This window comes from Caenorhabditis briggsae (genome assembly GCF_000004555.2).
Source record: "Caenorhabditis briggsae complete genome, chrV, whole genome shotgun sequence".
NCBI classification, from domain to species: Eukaryota; Metazoa; Nematoda; class Chromadorea; order Rhabditida; family Rhabditidae; genus Caenorhabditis; species Caenorhabditis briggsae.
In genome coordinates, this window is record NC_013488.2 from 9,507,901 (window position 1) to 9,526,435 (window position 18,535).

At 39.4% G+C, this 18,535-nt stretch overlaps 5 protein-coding genes across 5 annotated transcripts; 2 read left to right on the top strand and 3 right to left on the bottom strand.

Annotated features, from left to right (window-relative positions):
* Nucleotides 1-1,584: 1,584 nt before the first annotated feature.
* On the top strand, nucleotides 1,585-2,446 carry CBG23231 (the record flags this gene model as incomplete). Its single annotated transcript, XM_002636498.1, has 3 exons — nucleotides 1,585-1,713; nucleotides 1,760-2,284; nucleotides 2,345-2,446. 3 exons carry the CDS (start codon nucleotides 1,585-1,587, stop codon nucleotides 2,444-2,446), a joined length of 756 nt encoding a protein of 251 aa, XP_002636544.1.
* Nucleotides 2,447-6,024: 3,578 nt separating this feature from the next.
* Nucleotides 6,025-7,125, top strand: CBG23230 (the record flags this gene model as incomplete). Its single annotated transcript, XM_002636497.1, has 4 exons — nucleotides 6,025-6,153; nucleotides 6,203-6,370; nucleotides 6,624-6,977; nucleotides 7,024-7,125. 4 exons carry the CDS (start codon nucleotides 6,025-6,027, stop codon nucleotides 7,123-7,125), a joined length of 753 nt encoding a protein of 250 aa, XP_002636543.1.
* Nucleotides 7,126-7,507: 382 nt separating this feature from the next.
* Cbr-ttll-5 lies at nucleotides 7,508-10,345 on the bottom strand (the record flags this gene model as incomplete). The annotated part of the gene is made up of 7 exons (XM_002636496.1): nucleotides 7,508-7,553; nucleotides 7,825-8,154; nucleotides 8,498-9,176; nucleotides 9,219-9,570; nucleotides 9,617-9,784; nucleotides 9,830-10,259; nucleotides 10,308-10,345. Coding segments are annotated over 7 exons (2,043 nt in total), but the record flags the coding sequence as incomplete, so codon positions are not given.
* A 1,112-nt stretch (nucleotides 10,346-11,457) lies between these two features.
* On the bottom strand, nucleotides 11,458-13,900 carry CBG23228 (the record flags this gene model as incomplete). The annotated part of the gene is made up of 9 exons (XM_045237511.1): nucleotides 11,458-11,601; nucleotides 11,702-11,773; nucleotides 11,842-12,177; nucleotides 12,225-12,499; nucleotides 12,861-13,074; nucleotides 13,158-13,439; nucleotides 13,487-13,605; nucleotides 13,655-13,760; nucleotides 13,808-13,900. The coding sequence occupies 9 exons, from the start codon at nucleotides 13,898-13,900 to the stop codon at nucleotides 11,458-11,460; spliced, it is 1,641 nt and encodes a 546-aa protein (XP_045097808.1).
* Nucleotides 13,901-14,424: 524 nt separating this feature from the next.
* Nucleotides 14,425-17,153, bottom strand: Cbr-lin-5 (the record flags this gene model as incomplete). The annotated part of the gene is made up of 5 exons (XM_045237512.1): nucleotides 14,425-14,760; nucleotides 14,904-15,100; nucleotides 15,148-16,277; nucleotides 16,308-16,931; nucleotides 17,014-17,153. 5 exons carry the CDS (start codon nucleotides 17,151-17,153, stop codon nucleotides 14,425-14,427), a joined length of 2,427 nt encoding a protein of 808 aa, XP_045097809.1.
* Between the last annotated feature and the right edge of the window lie 1,382 nt (nucleotides 17,154-18,535).

An 18,535-nucleotide genomic window follows, 5' to 3' on the forward strand; every position in this document is an offset into this window, starting at 1 on the left:
AAATTTTAACAATTTTTAGGCTACCATATTTGTCGCTGTGAGGCATACAGCCGCGGCTTTCTTCCACAGCTCCAAATTTTTTTTAATCAGAATAATTCTAACCAGTTGATTTCCGCCGCCTGTCGGCGGCTACAATCTCCTGGCTTCACTAAAAACGTTTGCATCTCCGAATCGGAGAGAATCAGAAGACGAAGTTTTAGTTGATTGTGTTGTCAACTTTCATAAACTGGAGTGACGGTCTGCTTATGCGCCTTCGGGGCTAAACCTTCTGGCTCCCGCTTCCAACACCCTTAACCGATAAAGTTTGGGCTTGGACAGATAAATCAGAAATGTAGATCAGAAATGTGTCTTACATTAGTTCAGACACGAACTGTTCAAAATTTCCAAATTTTTAGAACTAATAATTTTTCTGAATTCCCGAATATCTTGAAATTTGACAACTTATAATTTTTTCAGAAGTTTCGAAATTCAGGAGTCCTGAATTTTCGGAACTGCGATTCTAGAACTCAAAGATTATTTTGTATTATGCGATTCTAGAACTCATAGATTATTTTGTATTTTCGAGTTTCCGTATTTCCTACTTTCTGAGATTCTACTTCACAAATTCCCAAAATTTTATCACGAATCAGATTTTCAGAATTTTCTCTAAACACACAATCCTGAGTTTTTGATTCACAAAATTTATGAATTTCCGAATTTTCTAAATTCCGAACTTGGGCTTTCTGATATGGATTTTCTGGTTTTTTGCTTTCGAGATTTTGGATTTTCAAAATTTCGAGTGTTCTAACTTTCAAATTGTTTAATTTCGTAATATTCCGAATATCTGAATTTTTATACTTCTGAATTTCCGAAACTTTGGACATTTCCAACTTCAAACTTTCCGAAGTTTCAAATCTCGGTATGTTCGAGTTCCCGTTTTTCCAATTTTCCAAATTTCTGAATTAGAATTTTAGAATTTCAGAGTGAAACGAAAATGTTTGAAGCATAAGAAAGGTTAGAAATTTCGCATTTTCGGAAAAATTAATCAAATTTCATGAATCAGAATCTCCGAAATTCAGTTTTTGAGATGTTAGAGGATTCAGAAAGTCAGAATTTTAAATTTTACTGAACTTTTTCTTTCTCGAAATAGAAGAACGGATCCAGAAGGCGTCAAACTCAAAATTTCGAAACATAAAATAGACGGGCATCATCTCGCTGCTATTTCGGATCATCTGTGAAAATTTGAAAATTTTCGGTCTACTGGGGACTTCGCTAGGGTCGTGGAACCGGGAACAAACGGACACACAGACAGAATTTGGTGATTGTTAATAGTGAAGATAATGTTATTCATGCGTTTTTTGAAGGAATATAATACTATAACTGTTAGATATCATGATCTCGATATATTTAAACGGAACTGGTCGTTTATATCAAGTCCAAAAATATAAACTCAACCTAAATACATTTATTTATTTTCCCGACTGGTCGAAAATTTGTGTCATCGATCTGAAGGCCACGTTGTTTATTTTATAACGAGACGCAAGGAATCATCAGTGATAAGAAAATATATGTCATTCATCACCTTTTTATTTCGGAAATTCAATAATGTCCCCAAAAACTGTTGTTGTTACTGGCTCTAATAGAGGATTAGGGTTTGGTCTTGTTCAGCAATTTTTGAACGATCCACTCGTAGAACATGTGATTGCAACTGCCAGAGATGTTGATAGTGCAACAGTAGGTTTGAAATTCTAAAATCAAAGTTCCTCAAAATCATTTACAGGATCTGAAATCCATCTCTGATCAACGTCTTCACATTCTTCCTCTATCATTGGGATGTGATGAATCGATTGCTGCTTTCACTAAAAAAGTGTATGAAATCGTTGGAGATTCTGGATTGACTCTTCTTGTCAATAATGCTGCCGTCATGCTTCCATATGTAACAAAACAAAAACCAGATCGAAAAGTTGTGAATGATTTATTTGAAACCAACACGATTGGACCAATGATTCTAACGCAATCTCTTGTTCCATTAATCATTAAAGCCTCAAATCTCCAAAATGACGCTTCGCTGTCGATTTCTCGTGCTGCTATTATCAATATTGCTTCTGAATTCCTGGGATCCATCTCAGATAACACTTCTGGGTCTGGAGAGTACAAAGCAATGGCATATCGAATGACAAAATGTGCAGTCAATCAGTTTACCAAAACTCTTTCGATCGATTTGAAAGATGATCATATTTTGACGGCTGGAATTTGCCCAGGAAAGGTTCAAACTGGAATGAGCAAAGGAAAAGGAGAATTCACTGTAAGGACCTTGATTTCTTTTTGTGAAAATTAGAACCCATTAAAAATTAGAGCTTTTCAGATTGAGCAGGCGTCTTCAAATCTCGTCGAAGCGTTCAAAAAACTTGGTAAAGAGCACAATGGAGGATATTTCAGAAGAGATCTTTCAGTCATCCCGTATTAAGTCCAATTTTCAATAAATTATTGTTCTATAAATTATTAACTGGACTACAAAAAAACCTATTTTCGTATGATTCCGTAAAAAGATCATCTGTTATGATAGTATACGAAATATAAAAACTTGGTAAAGAGCACAATGGACATTCGTCTCTTCGACTGTCATTTAGCTATTCTTCACCAACTGTGCTTCAGAATTGTGAAGATTCCCAGGACTTTCATTCTGTGAAAATTTTATAAGTAATTTTTTGCTAAATTTTCTATTCTGCAGAAATTCGGTACCCCACAGAAGTCATAACCAGTCAGCTCACATCGACTGCAATTTAGCAGTCGTTGAAAGGAAAATTACCTAACTTCTATCATGTTTCTAAAATCTAGTAGAAGAATATAATAATGTTACTCTGGTTGATTTCGAAAAATAAAAACTTTCGAATAAGTTTTCCAAGAGGTCGATTGTCCGTCGATAGTCTGTCGATGACCCGTCGGTCGTCCTTCGGCTGCACATAGCAGTAATTTGATGGTTTGTGCCTCTTCAGCATCTGCTGGCGTTTTTGATTTAGAAAAAATTATTTTCCAACTTGTTTGAAAGTTTTCAACACAGAAATTGTCGAAAAGAATTATTAACCGTACAACTGTCTTTACACCGTACAACTGTCTATTAACCGTACAACAAGCTTTCCATCTCCGGCGAATTTTAAACGCCCCACCCGCCCGGGTGTGGCGCCCGGCCGTCGCCCTATATTTTGAAACGCCCGAATTAAATTTCATTTATTCTTTTGCGTCAAAAAATATCTCAAAAAGTGCGGTGCGCGTTTAATCAGCGAGACATAATTTTGTTGGACCACGAAACCGGGCGTGTCGGGCGGGTGTAGGGCGGCCCGTTACCCTGTCGGGTGACGGGCGTTTTCGGGCGGCCATTTTCACCTAAATGAAGTTGCAACACGTTTGAGAGCAAAATTTTAATTCTAAGATACGAAATATACAACTTACTAAAAATTTGTACCCCCGAATCATTTATTTTGCAAAAACAATGATTTCGCCAAATATTTTGTACCCCTCAATCACTTTGTATCCCTTGTACCCCAAAATCGCTGTATCCACCAAATTTTTTGCCCATTTTCGTTGTACTAGAATAATGGCGATTATGTGATTCATTGAATTCATTTTGATTCTGAATTCAAGAACACTTTTTTAGTGCAGTGCGTTGCAGGTTCTTACGTCCATACATGTTTAACGTCATAACTTCAGAGCTGTTAGAGGTATCGGCCTAATTTTTTGAAAATCGGATTGGAGACAACAAACTAAATCTAGTGGACAATTATCTGGAAAAGTCTGAAAATAGCCCTTTGCAACCGTCGCAAGTTTATACTTCCACTCCAAAGATCAGTAGATCGCGACCTCCAGCAAAGGCGGAGGTGTCCAATTTTGATTCTTCCTTCTTGGAAACGGGCTTGGAAAAGAGAAAAATGAAATGGAAGATATTAAAAAAAAGATTTATTGAAAATAATTTCAAATATAGATTTTTTTTTCCTGAAATTCCTGAACATATCAACAAAAATTATGAAAAATTACAAGTTTCAAAAGTGTACTGATTAGCCAGACTTTCGTCTGTTGATCCCTTTCGCCACGTAGAGGCTCAGTACATGAGGGAAATCGAAGTTTTAAGTCCATGGAAAACATGGAAAAATTGACAGCTTTGGACGCGATTTCCAGTTCCTGGAGGCTACTTTGAACGCGGCATTAGCCAGACTTTTGTCTGTTGATCCCTTTCGCCACGTAGAGGCTCAGTACATGAAAGGGAAAATGGGTTTTCACTGGGGGAAAACACCAACACAAAACCCCCGTCTCCTAGGAGACAGTTTTCTAATTTTCAATAGTTCTTTTTCTCTCCTAAAAAGATATACGGTCGCTATTTATTGTTTTTGTTCATTTTGTTTCTTTTTTCTTTGATTGGGTCTTTTGCAAAATGGGGACGTTCAGTGAAAATGAATTCACCTAGCCATGAACCACCAAACATGGCGACTCTTAGGGTCTTTTATAACTTTTTTCGCATCCGACCACCAATCGAAAGAAAAAAGCAAATGAAACAATAAACAGCTTATGCAGGGAGCTTCATGGCAGTCAAAAAGTGCTAGTGAAAATTATCAAACTAATTCAAAAAGTGGGATTCCCCAAAGGATTATTTTTTTTCAATACGTGGAATTTGTTCAACGTGGACAGAGGTAGGAGCGAGTTTTATTGGGTAACGTGTGAAAGGTTTAAAAAACTCGAAAATTTAATGAAGATTTACGTAACCTATTAAAAAAGTGACAAACTAAGGGCGAACGAGTAAGAACTAGGTTGAATCGCGCCGAAGACGCACCATCTGTTGTTTTATTTATTGGGTAACTATCTCGGTTCCTATAAATGATACTCGAAATTTGTCAACTAATAAAATTTTAGTGGTATAAACGGTGATAATTTTGTCTGATGCTTTTTTAGAATGAAAAACATATTTTGGTAGATCATGTTAAACTTTAACACCTTCCCCCAGTTGGATCCGATGACTTTTGAAAGAAGTTGAGACAACGTATTTTGTAATCGTCGGTAGGTATCTTGAGGGCAGGATTTGAGCTGATCCTGTTTTTTTTTGTTTTTCGGATGAGAAAATAGTCGATATGGCAATGTGAATGATTTCGTTGCTTTCTAATAGCTTATTGGTCCATCCAGCTACTCCAACTGCCCCGATTGAAGCTTTTCCAGCATCAGTAAGCAAAAGATCCCATGAAATGATACAAACTCAAAGAAAGAGAAACACGTAATGAAAACAACTATTTACAATGATTTTAGTTGTACATAATCAAAATTAGACACCTCCTTCTTCGCTGGAGGTTGTGATCTACTGATATTTGGAGTGGACGTAAAAGCTTGTGACGGTTGCAAAAGGTATATTTTCAAACTTTTCCAGATAACTCGGGTAGTTTTCAATGTTTCTTTACAAAAATTGTCCACTAGATTTAATTTGTTGTCTCCAATCCGATTTTCAAAAAATTAGGCTGATACCTCTAACAGCTCGGAAGTTATGACGTTAAACATGTATGGACGTAAGAACCTGCTACACACTGTATTTCAAAATCGCCACCAAATGAATACTGGTATCGACTCTACCTTGTTTTGCTACCTTCCATAGTGTTGTCTCCATTCTGAAGAGATATGACTGTTTTTTGGCCATAACATCTTTATTACTGTTCTGTTGAAGGGCTCAAATTAAAAAGGCACGTAATTAAGTTTGTTCCTATTGGATGGTGACAATCCCTTTGTCACCCCATCCATTTTCTCATCCGTCCCATATTTTTGTGACTCTATTGAGTTTTGTGACTACAAACAAACCACAATGTGACTACAGTTTTCTGGGTCTCTTCAGTTGTTTATTCTCTAGGTTCTCTTCTTTCCTCTATGTCATCATTTCTTGGGGAAGACACTTTCCTCTCTCCCACTTTTCGACCCTTGGTCATTGAGGCAATCACGTATATATAGCAGCCATCCCTAGCCCAGTTCTCCAGTTATCGTTCAGAAAACATCAATTTTCAGTTTACTCTATTAACCATGTCACCAGGAAGTGTCGTAGTCACTGGAGCCAACAGAGGAATCGGCCTTGGACTAGTCCAACAACTGATTAAGGATAAGAACATTCGTCATATTATTGCTACTGCCAGAGATGTTGAGAAGGCTACAGTAAGTGGAATTCAATTTTTTACAGAAAAAGAAAACGAATTCTATTCAGGAATTGAACGCCATCAAAGATTCACGTCTTCATGTTCTTCCATTGGCAGTTACGTGTGACAAATCGATTGATACTTTTGTTTCAAAAGTTTCTGAAATTGTTGGATCAGATGGATTGAACCTCCTTGTGAACAATGCTGGAATTGCAGTCAAGTATGGGAGCAAATCGGTATGTTTCTTTGGAAATACCGTTAATTGAATGACCCCCAAACATCGAACTTCGAGCCTATATATCTCATTTACCGTAGCACATATCAAAAAGTGGTCAACTGGCGAAATGTTAATTATAACATCAACAATATTTTATTAGTCGGTTAATTTTCGATATCTTTCACAGAAACCAAGATAAATTAAATGCATAGTTGATTTAGAGCATTTACAGTATGTATTTGCCTATTTTGAATTAGTGATAAACGTTTTAGGAACCAAATCGTGCTAAGATTGCTGAACAACTTGATGTCAACACCACCAGCGTCGTCCTCATCAGCCAGAAGTTCCTTCCACTTCTTAAAACAGCTTCATCAAAAGTATCTGGTGATCAACTTTCGGTTTCTCGTGCTGCAGTTGTTACCATCTCTTCTGGCCTCGGATCGATTGCTGAGAATACAACTGGATCTGGAATGTTCGAGGGTTTGGCCTACAGAATGAGCAAGGCTGCAGTCAATATGTTCGCCAAAACATTTTCCATTGATATGAAAGATGAGCACATTCTGGCTGTCAACTTCTGTCCAGGATGGGTTCAAACTGATATGGGAGGCAAACAAGCTGCATTGACGGTGAGATTTCAAATATGCCGTCTTTTGACAATGTTATCAGTTTCAGGTTGAGCAATCCACGTCAGAGTTGGTGTGCAGTTTCAACCAACTGAATAATTCACACAACGGAGGATACTTCCATAGAAATCTCACTCCTTTCCAATTCTAAAGTTTTCTCAAATGTTGTACATTCGCCGGATTTTCAATAAAAATGTTCATTTAGCTTTTTTTAAGAATTTTTCATCACATGTCTCCTGTGGAGCAGGATTGTTCGGAATTTTTTTTTGATTTTTCGGAATATTCAGGTCGGTTTTCATTTCGAAAATGGTCGGAACTTTCGGAATTTAGTTCCTTGCTGTTGAGTTCTATTGATTTGTTGAAAGAAGGAGCAGCATAATTCAATTTTATTCGCAGTTCACAACAAATTGGAATAATCAACAAAATTGGCATAAATGTGGTGTGAAATATGAGAATGATATTTGTGTGGAATGAAAAAAAAAGATAAAATGAGTAGTGTAGATGGGCAAGCAATAGGGAATAACTGGTTAGACCACTCGTTTCGCAGCAACTGCTTGAAGAACAACTGGCTCGTTTTCTCTTAAAATAAATCACATAAAATATGTGCATTTGAAAATACCGTAAAACCTCTAATAGAACGACACCCGAATCGTCCACTTTGAGCCTATATATCTCACTTCTTTTGAAAGATATCAAAAAGTGGTTAACTAGTAAAACGTTTATCAGGATATCAGCAACATTTTACTAGTTAGCCACTTTTTGATATCTNTCACAGAAAATGAGATATATAGGCTCAAAGTGGNCGATCCGGGGGGTCGTTCTATTAGAGGTTTTACGGTAAGTATCTTACTTGGCAGCTGCTGCTTCGGCTTCCTTCTTTTTGGCCATCTGGACTTTGCGTACTTCGTAAAATTCGGCACAACTTTTGGTTCGAAGACGAGCAGTGGATCGTATCGTTGGCAGCTTACTGGCGTAGGTCTCTCCATCTTGAGTGATCTTCTTTGTGTATTCGCTTGCCTCTTCGTACCACGGAGAAATGATCTCACGAACTTCAATTGGGACGTCAGCGAGTGATGGGTACTTGCTGCATTCCATCATAACATCATGGAAAAGATCAGAGACTTCTTCAATGCGCATCGAAGAGAATGCAGATGATGAGAATGTGGAATGTGAAGAAGAACTGCTACTACTTGATGTCGCGATTTGTTCTGACGAGTTCTTCTGAAAAAGAAAGCAACTTTAGATTCAGTCAATCTCAGTCCCAACTACGAGTGGTAAACACCCCCTGATATTTTTTGAAAACTTGAAAAAGACGTAAGGGGGGACCCTTATGTAATATACACCTACTGATATTTTTTGAAAAATTGAGACAAAACACTAAAGGGGGGACCCTTATGAAAATTTTCACCCCCTGATATTTTTGGAAAAAATGCAAAAAGCACATAAGGGGGGACCCTTATATGATTTTTACACCCACTGATATTTCGTCGGCCAAATTTTCAGTATCAGGGCCTGAGTCAAACTATGTAAATTCTGAGAAGAAACCAATTATTACCATGTTTTTCTTCGTGATCACTTCAGCGAACAGTCGTTCATCGAAATCATCGCTTCCTAAGTCTTCCATCACAGGACTATACATTCCCCATGTACCATTTCTTGGAAAAACTCGGATGAAATCTCCACGTCTTCCTTCTTCCAACTCTACTTTTCTCACAATTTGATCGAACTTCTTCTCAGTATTTGGAATGAGAGAAGTGTTACCACTGACAATCTTCTTGGTGAGAACACTTCTCTTCAATCCGACAGGCCTTCGTTTCAGCGTTTTTGCACATTTTGGATCTAATTCCAACTCATCGGGATCTGATGTTTCGGAATCTTGCGATGCGTTCATCGATTTCCTCAAAGCCGGTGTCACACTGTCAATAATCTTTTTGTCTAGAAGTGGAACGCATGCGAGATTCAGGAGATCAGCGATGAGTCGTGTTTTCAAAAGAGAATCGAGTGGAGCGTCGCAAGCAAGACTAGGTGACAGGTTGACTTCCAGGAGCCATGGTTTGAGTGCTTGGTCGACCAGAACATCGAATCCGAACAGCTCAAAATTAGTGCAAGCGAATCGAAGTGTTGTCCTGCTAGCGGTAGCAACGGAATTTTGGATCGAGAGAAGACTCTTCACGATAAGATCCTCAATTCGGAGCATGAGCACTGAAAGTTATGATTAATTTGTCGCTTGATTGCTAGACTTACGCTTTGCATCTTTTCCTTCATTCTCTACATATCTTAACAATGCTCCGAGAGTCCATTTGTGTCCAAGATCTTCAGAAGACATACTTTCATTGCGGACAAATGATGTCGAGTTTTTATTGATACTGTAGTTAGTGAGATGAACATATTCGTTGCTATCTGCAGACGATGCTGATGTATCGTATGGTCGGGAAGCCAAACGAGCAAGTCCTTCTGAATAGACATACGCGACCAGTGGATAAAAAGAGGTGACAGCCACGTAGATACGGAGATCGAACTTGTGATTGTTGACGAGATATGGGTCTTTCAGATAACGAGATACGAGAAGAGGTCCTTCAGCTGGAATGTCTGCCATCTGAAAAATTCAAATTTTAGAATATTATCTACGGCTTTCGTCTTACACTGTTGGCAAAGAAGATTCCTTTTCCTTGTCTCGAATTCGTGGGTTTCACAATAAATTCTCCTGGGAAACACAACTCGCCACCAGCCGCAGTAACCTCCTTCAATACTCGATCGAATGCAATTTCCATTTTCTGATTCTCTCTTGGAGTGACATAAAACTCTGGTATCTAAAATAGAACTGATTTTTTCCAGAATCCAGAAATTAAACTCACGAAGTCGTAAGCCTCTCCGAAAATTGACTTGGATCTTTCTATGTTCTCATACAGACGATCTTTTTTCGTTAGCTCTGTTGATCTTGGGAACTGATTCAGTCTTTGCCATGGCATCAATTCTCGCATTTTGACACTTTTCACTGGAGCACCCATCCAAATGACATTGACCTGAGGATTTTTGCTGGAACACTGCATAAGTCCATGACTGTGACACATTGTTCGAATAAGACGGGAATCACTGCGCATCATTTTGAATGTGAGCCGAAGACGTTCGCCGAGCCACGTGTATTTCTCAGATGCTTTCGAATCAGAGGCAATATGGACGAGGGCGTCGGAAGAGAAGAGCATGTAGTCAGAGGTACGAATTTTCTTACATCGAGCCACTAAATATTCACTGGCTTCTTGCTCTTCGGACAATGATGGTTGAGGACTGAAATTGAAAATTAAACTAACCTTAATTTTTAAAAATTATACTTACCATCGTTCTGCCTCCTCTGCTGGTCTGATTGGAGCCATGATATTGATAACTTCCAAATCGGCACAGTACTCTTCTAGATAGTTATCCGGGCGCAGCTTCAGTCGTTTGCACAACAAAAAGCGTCCTTTCCTATTTCTATTAGTGAATGGATTATAGATTTCTCTGAAATATGGGAAATTCTGATGTTTTGAATGAAAATCTAATGGGGAGCATTGCATCTCACCTCGGCAAATTTTTGGGTTTCATTTTACAATATATTAGAAGAACCGAAAGTTATAACTATCATAAATACTAGATAGACAGAGTTGACCTACAGGCCCAAAATTGCCGAGATAGAATAGAATGCGTGGAGAGCGAAGAGGTAAAAAACGAATTTCGCAATTGATAAAGATACGGAAGTAGAAGTAGAAGATAGGTTGAAAGAAAAGAGATATTTCAACAATTTCGGCTCAAGGCCACACACTGCGCGTAATGGAAATGATCTATTTAGCGACAAACACAATACAAAAGTGCAAAGAAATTTTAAAAGTGCGCTGACTTGAGAAATTGTTAGACAAAATAAAAATTGTAGAACACTGAACGAATGTCTTGAATTGATTTCAGAGTGTCTTTGAAAGAAAAGATTCTTTCCGAGGTCAGGGGGTGTCTGGAAGTGAAAAGAAATATAGATAGCTATTTCGTATATAAAAAAAGCGGAAGAGATGACAGAGATTTCAAGATAAAAGAGACAGACAGATGTTACACCCCTCTGTCACTGCTCCCCCGCACTTTGCAGTCAGTTTTTGATGGGATTAGTGTGCACTTTGGAACGGGTATCGGAAAAAGATAAAAATATGAGAACATAACTCAAAAAGGGATTATGAAAGGATTTAAAAAAACGCCAGTGAACCATGGAAGGCAGAGAAAACAGATAGGAAAACAGGCATGATAACCATTCTGCGAAAATCGATGTTCAAAATCGAAAAAGAAAATAAATTTTATGCAAAAAAAAACGAAACCGTAAGAAAAAATGCTGATATATTTTTAGAGTAGTCGAATCACATAATCATGACACAAGAACTGGTGGGAATGGAGGAGGGAAATAGAGAGAAAGAGCAGTGAGCATGCACTTGCTCGCCGACTACTCAAACATTTGAAAGTTAGAAAAAAATCATGAGGATACTCCAGGTACCAATTGAAAAATGTTAGTGCACATGTGGCTAATAGCGGCGTATATGGTCGGAGAGAGGCCAGATGGTAGTACGAAATGAACGTTGTAGTGGGGCAACGACTCAACATCCATGCCACTGCATACCTGCAAAATTATTGATTAACTTGGTTTTTGAATGATAAAAAAATAACGAAGAAACATCCGTTCTATGTGTGGCGTGGGCGTTCGTCAGCTTCTAACTCACCTCCATCAAATATCCCTTAACACACTTGAACAACATCTCAGCTCGCTTCAGACACCACGCAATTGTTGTGCTCTGAAAAAAGAACAATTTCTCCTTTCTTTTTCTTTCAGTCTCGTTCTCTTTCTTCCGCTAATACTCACCTCATCCGGTCTATCAATCAAAAGAAGAGGAATATGAATTGTGCTTGTGTTATAGCGCGCCGCTATCCTGATGATATTTCGGACACCAGCAAGACATGGATGACGGCTATTGATTTCAACCGACTGCAGTGTTTCGTCCACAACGAGATGGTAGACAATTTGCACTTTATGCAAATTCGAATGCCTGGTGATGTAGACATCGCCAACAGTGCACGTTGGGTCCTGACGAAGTGCACTTGATGGGATTGGCTGTTCTGGAACGGGCTTTCCCTCTGAAATTAATCTTGCACTCTCCTCGTCAATTCGATCAGCACGCCATGTGTTTCTAGTTCGATTCTGAAAATTGGAAGATGATTGGTCTTTCTGAAGCCAAAAACTCTTACAGATACTACGACTTTTTTCAACTGTTCTCCGAGATTATCGAAATGCAATTCTGTAGACTGCTCGAAAATTTTGAAAAAGTCAGATGAGGAATTGATATGATTCATAGGATCGCGAGGTACCAAAAGCGTCGTTCCACTCAAATTTCTGCTGTACAACTTGGTAGCCATTTCCAATCTACTTGATGTTGTCCAATCGCCTTCCAGTGTTTGGCACAAGTCTGTGAGCCGGTCAACAGTCACCAGACAAACATTATGCATAGATTTCAGTTGCGATCCTGTAACTTCGAGGAGAATTAGAAGGAGATTCTACGCCGTGACGAATGTGCAAGTGATATTCTTTTTGTTTACTATAATATGTATTCTTTTTATATTTACACATTCACAGCTGCCGAGTATTCGAGTGAAAACACACACAAAGATAGGCTCTGTGTTAGTTTGATGTGAAAAAAGATAAAAAGCGATCGGGGGATTCCACTCGAGTTTTCTCAGTATCTTTTCTTTCTCTTTGCTTTTGGAACTGCTCGTCTCTGATTACAAAGAAATGGGGAGCAGATGTCAGCTGCTGAGTAGGTTCACGATCGCATGAGATCAAGCGTCGCAGCATGTGTGAAAAAAAGAGGAAGAAGAATAACCCACCGACATAAATCGTGAAACTTTCGTTGACTCCCTCTGCGTGGTCTCCAGATGTTGGTGCGACGGGACGAGGGATCGCTTGATCATCGAGAATAACGTCTTCTAGGAATTCGGCCGGAATGCTACCACGAGCATACAACGAATCGACGGCTGTTCGGTACTTTGATTTTTGGGAGTCGCATAGATCTGCCACTTGGAATGAATACGTTGTGTGGACCTGAATAAACTGAGCTTTCGAGCAATCTGTTTACATTAGCGACTCAGTTATGAAACCGACACAAGACAACAAAAATTACTTACCTGCCTGAGTTTTTCGTTTAGAATACTAATTTTGTGTGGGTGCATATCCGAATCTCCTGTTTCCGCGACAAGCTTCTCGCACTGCTTCGATAACTGCTCGACTTCCCAGTTCCTCGCTCGGATCATATCTGTCATCTGTTTCTTCATAAATACCTCCATTCTCATCAACGTTAGCAAGTTTTCGCTGGAACTTTGCTCGACAACGTAGGTGAACTTTTCCTCGAAAGGAACCGCTGGTTTCCGACGAGGCTCAACGAGTCTTCGGTTACGAGATGGTTGAAACTGAAAACTAGAAACGAGTCGATGAAGAAACATCTAGTGGATCTAACCAAAGGCATACCCAGTTCCCGCTTTTTCTTCACTGCTGCGTCGATGAGAAAAGTGGTACGGCGGTTTTGATATCTGACCGTTTCGTCGTAGATGAATTTTCGAAGAGCTTCTTTGGCATCTGATTAACATTGTCAAGTTGAAACATTAGTTGTATCATTAAACTTCACCTTCGTAATCCAAAAACTTTCCAGATGATTGCGCTTTCAACTTTCCAACCCAATCTTCCAAATAAGTGTATTCGGGAAGCGGAATCGGTACATTTATTCGAACATACTGTAAAAAGAGAACTTCATGAACTGAGTGAACTTGAAAAATCAAACCTTGTCAATACAGTATTCGGGAGCACGGATAACAAACTCGCGTAACGTACTGGAACTGTCATTTGCACTGTCGTCGGTTTTAATTTCGGCCATTCTAGTCGATCCTCAGCATATATTTTTTAGTTATATCAGTATTGAATAGGGGACGGATCGATTCTAAATTCAGTTTGTTTGAAAATTGGGGGATGCTATTTTATAAACTGTGCAAGTTTCCGTCGCAGTGTGGAAATACACCGAAACGCACAAATGCAGATTCAGTAGATTTGCAATGTTTCGAAAATTGGAAACTTTTGGTTCTGACTAAGAAACAAAATTTGAGAAATATTTTCAGTTTTTATTTGGTCTGACACCTTAAATCAATCTAATTATCAAGTTGTTCAAACCATTTTCCGATGCTTAAAGAGAGTATTTGATAGATGGGAAAGATGACCAAATCTTAACTTGAAAATTATTTACTGGAAAACAAATCGTTGAATAGTTTATTGGTCCTCCTCATATTTTGAGAGGACATACATAGCGAATAAGAACAAATAAAATGGAGCTAAATGGAATGCTGATAGGCTATTCACAGATCGTTAATTATGAATATTTACAAAGAGAGCGGAGTAACGGATGGATCAGTTTTTGCTCTTAAAAATAGACATGATGGAATCACGTCTCTTCTTTTGCTTCTTCTCTCCAGCAGCACCACCTCTTCGAACGTTCTCCTCATCTCCCGACGGCGAATTCACATTCGACATTTCGACGGTGTAAGCTGACCGCAAGTGCGGTTTGACGCTTTCGTTTCGACTGGCCAACAATGAGACTCTTTCCTTCGAGGTTCCTGATGGAGTGAATGGGGTCTTGAAATCTTGGTTGGAGCCGATTGTCAACGTGTCTGAGATCATGGATGAACGCGCCGTTGAACTACGGTCGAAGAAGTCCATGGAACATATCGAATCACGTGGATTGCTCTGCAAATCAACATTTCTCTATATAGGTTCTACAGTGAAACACGAATGTATCGAACATTTGAATAGAAAAGTTGCTATTTATCAAGCTATCTCGAAAAACTGCTCAAACTGCCCGAAGCCTCTCATGCATGGACAAAACCTACCTTGAATCCAATTGGAGTTCCCTTTTCAGTCAAATTGAGATCGACACTGAACGCAACTGATTTCCGTGGAGTTTGTTCGACGTTTCTTCTCGATTCTTCCTCAGTCTCTGCAGGCTCTTCCGTCGCCACGAATTCCAGGAGACTGTCGGGCGAAGCGGATCTTCTGGTCGGCGATCGCGGCATATTCTCGAAGAGCTCTGAAAAATTTAACATGACAAACTGTAATGAAACGTTGAAATCTTACTGATCCTCTCCTCCAAAAAGCAGTTCTTTTGTCCGACTTCGGAGCTTTTTGAGGTCAGTTCCTCAACTTGTTGGCATAGCTCTTCGATTTGCTTCTCGCATGCCTTGAGTGCTGATTGCTGTTCCTCCATCTGATTCTGATGTCTAGCAATCAAATTTTGCATGTTTTCCTTCAGTAAGACAATCTCCCTATCCTTATTTACCGATTGCTCTTCCAGTTCAGCCTTGACATTGTGGAATTGGATGGCTGATTGCTCTCGGATCATCAGCTCAGTTTGAAGGATTTCTTTGGACTTTTCGATTTGTCTCTCCAAAACTGCGTTGAACCCTTCTTTACCCTTCAATTCTAATTCCAGTTGCTGGATACGTTTCTTTGCTCCTTCGAGACAAGCTCTTGCAGATAGAAATCCTTCGGCCTGGTCGTGAGTTTCCTTGTCCGTACCGAGCGCTTTCTCATTCAATTCATTGAGCAACGAACTCAATTCATTTTTATCCTTTCTTTCTTCCTCAAGTTCTCTCTGGATCCTTTCGATAGTCGATTTGGACATATTCATTCTTTCCACATGTTCTCGTTGAAGAGTGGATATAGTTTGCTTGAGTCGTTCTCTTTCGTCACCCAACGTAGTCATTGCATTGTCAGCATCCTGCTTGTAGCGACTGGAAGTAAGACTCAGTTCTTCGACGGTTTCCTTCAAGCGGTCATTTTCAGCCTGAAGACTTGTCTTATGCATTTCTAGGTTGCTCAGATGCTCAGTAAGGTATTGGTTCTCGGTTTTGGCGGTTCGAAGCTTGTCGGTGAGTTCTCGTTCTTTTTGGCGATAACTATCAGACTCTTGCTCGTTTGAATCTCGAAGCCTTCTCATCTCCTTCATACACTTTTCAAGATCTTCCGACGCAGTCGCAAACTTTAAAGCGATGGTCTCTTTCTCTGCTTCGGAAACTTCTAGATGACGTTGTTCTAAACGGAGTATTTCTCTACATTTCTCTAGTTGCTGGCGCAAAGTATCCACTTCTTGTTGTTTCGCTTCGAGAGCTGCCGATGTTTCCTGAGCACGGAGTTCCGCGTCTTCCGCGCTCTCTCGTTTTTCAGCGATTTCTCTTTTCAACTCTTCGTTCCTAAAATAACGAAAGCTGTTTCAGTTAAAACGTATGATAACTTACGTCAACTTCAGCTGATTGATCTGCTTCTTTTGCTCTCGATTGTCCAGCTCCAATTCTTCTGCCTGCTGCTCTGCAACGCGAACAGCAATCTTCGCTTGCTTCAGATCTCGTTCGCTTCGCATGAACTTCATGGTTGGCGAATCGACTGCTTCGGCTATAGGACTTCTACGCGCAGTAGATGTGGCTGTACGGAGACGACGAGCTGTTGCTGTGGGTGTGGCGAATGCAGCTGCACTCAAACTGTTCCTAGTTGGTGTTCTCAGCCCATTCAACAACTCAGAATCGTCCGTCGACATGAGACACGACCACCATTCGTCAACTGTATCTTCGGAATATAGATTGTCAAAGTGTGTGAACGTATCCAGAAGTACACTGCTGTTGAATCCAGTTTGTTGCGCTAAGGGCTCCAGTATGTTCGTCAGATGATTCGAGTCGTCTTTGCGTAAGACTTCGAGGATAAGAGCATAAAATTTGCAGATTTCTAGGAGGTTTCCACGAGCTGCTTCTCTGGGATCTAATGCTTCGGCTAGAGATCCATTTCCCATCCTAATTTTTCGGTGAAGAACATCGTAGAACAAGTCCGCCGATCGATCGGCTGATCCAATTGACTTCTTATCGATCCCCCTGAAAGTTAATAGTTAGCTTGCGATGAGTGGACAAGTAAAAGAAACTAAAAACATGAACATTCATTTATGGGTGTGCTTACATCAAGCGATAAACCATGACGTCTTGTTTCTCCCAGAGATCCGAGAGAGAACTGATGGATTCCGTTTCATTTCCGAATTCCGAAGCGAAGCGGTTTGTTAGTCGTAAATAGGCATCGACAATGAGCGGGTCGACGCTCATCCTTACTGAAAAAACTAAAACTAAACAGAATACTTGGTCTCGAATGGTAAAAATCAAATCTTGGGCGACACAAAAAAAAGTGAACGGAAGGCAAATTCAAAACAGGCGCGCGGGAATGCCTGCGTCTCTTCGCACATTTCTCTGGACTCTCTTTTTTCACACAGTTCCTCCTTCTTGTTTGCAAATGGCGCGAATTTGAGATTTGGAAACGATTGGAGAATTGGAGACGAAATGGAGAAGAATTGATTTGGAAAAGAAATGGTTTCATGAACAAAGGGAATCTGATGAATTTGGGAACGTTGCATCTTATGTGTTCTTTCTTTTCTAGAGAAATTCTCTGATTCACTAGTATTGCTTCTAAATAATACTCTGACTACAATATTGTCGAATTAAAAAAAGTGGGACCTGAAAATTTGAAAATCGTAGCTTTTTTTGATCTACGAAAAAGTGCGGCAAAAACGTAACATTTCAGATTTTCGCCTCGTTCGAGCTACTTTCGCAATTAAGTTCGGTTTTTCGATGAAAAACAGATGCTAGAGATGCTAGCGATCATTTTCATACCAAGAAATCTAAATTTTGTCCAGAAAATCCCACTGGATTCACAGAAATAAGTTTCGCTTACTACGGTAGTGATTTTGAGGCAAGGCCTAGAAAATTGACTTTGAAGCCGCCCGCGAAATTTTCCAGGTCCCACTTTTTTTAATTCGACAATAAATAGTGTAAACGGGACAAACTGGGAATGAGAAAGTGAGCTATAAAAATATGTGCTCGTAATACATGTAACGGGTAAAAAGCTCCACAAGCTGGGACAGGGGACAAGAATTAAAGGAACGGTGATAGATAGAGTGTTAGAGAAAAATATATAATTACCCGGGCCCACTGGGGTCCAAGACAACGGGTCAGAAATCGCGCCCCAGTAAACATGAGATCTTAGAAAAAAGAATTCGCTGCTGAATTATTTGGCTGAGGATCAAACTTTTAATGGGGTTATGCACGTAATAAATTTGCAATAAAAATGGCAAATAAAAAATAAATTAATTTATTTGCAATCAAAAAACGAATTAAATTGCATTATCAGCCGTGAAAAACTTTCTCTCCAAGATTTTTCAGGAAATTTTTCTCGAGAAAAAATTTTGAGAGGAAATGTCCACTGCTGATAATGCAGTTTAATTCGTTTTTTGGATGGAAATAAACAAGGCTGTGCAAAAAGGCGGCTGGCCGCGGCTTTTTTGTGAAAGCCGTGAAAAGCCGCGGCTAGCCTCATGAAAACGCGTGAAGTGAAAATCAATTAGTTTTTGAATAATTTCGTTTTTTTGTCCTACTTTTCAAAAAAAAATCTACGTTTCTCATGAAACAATTATTTCAAAAGGCCGTGAAAAGCC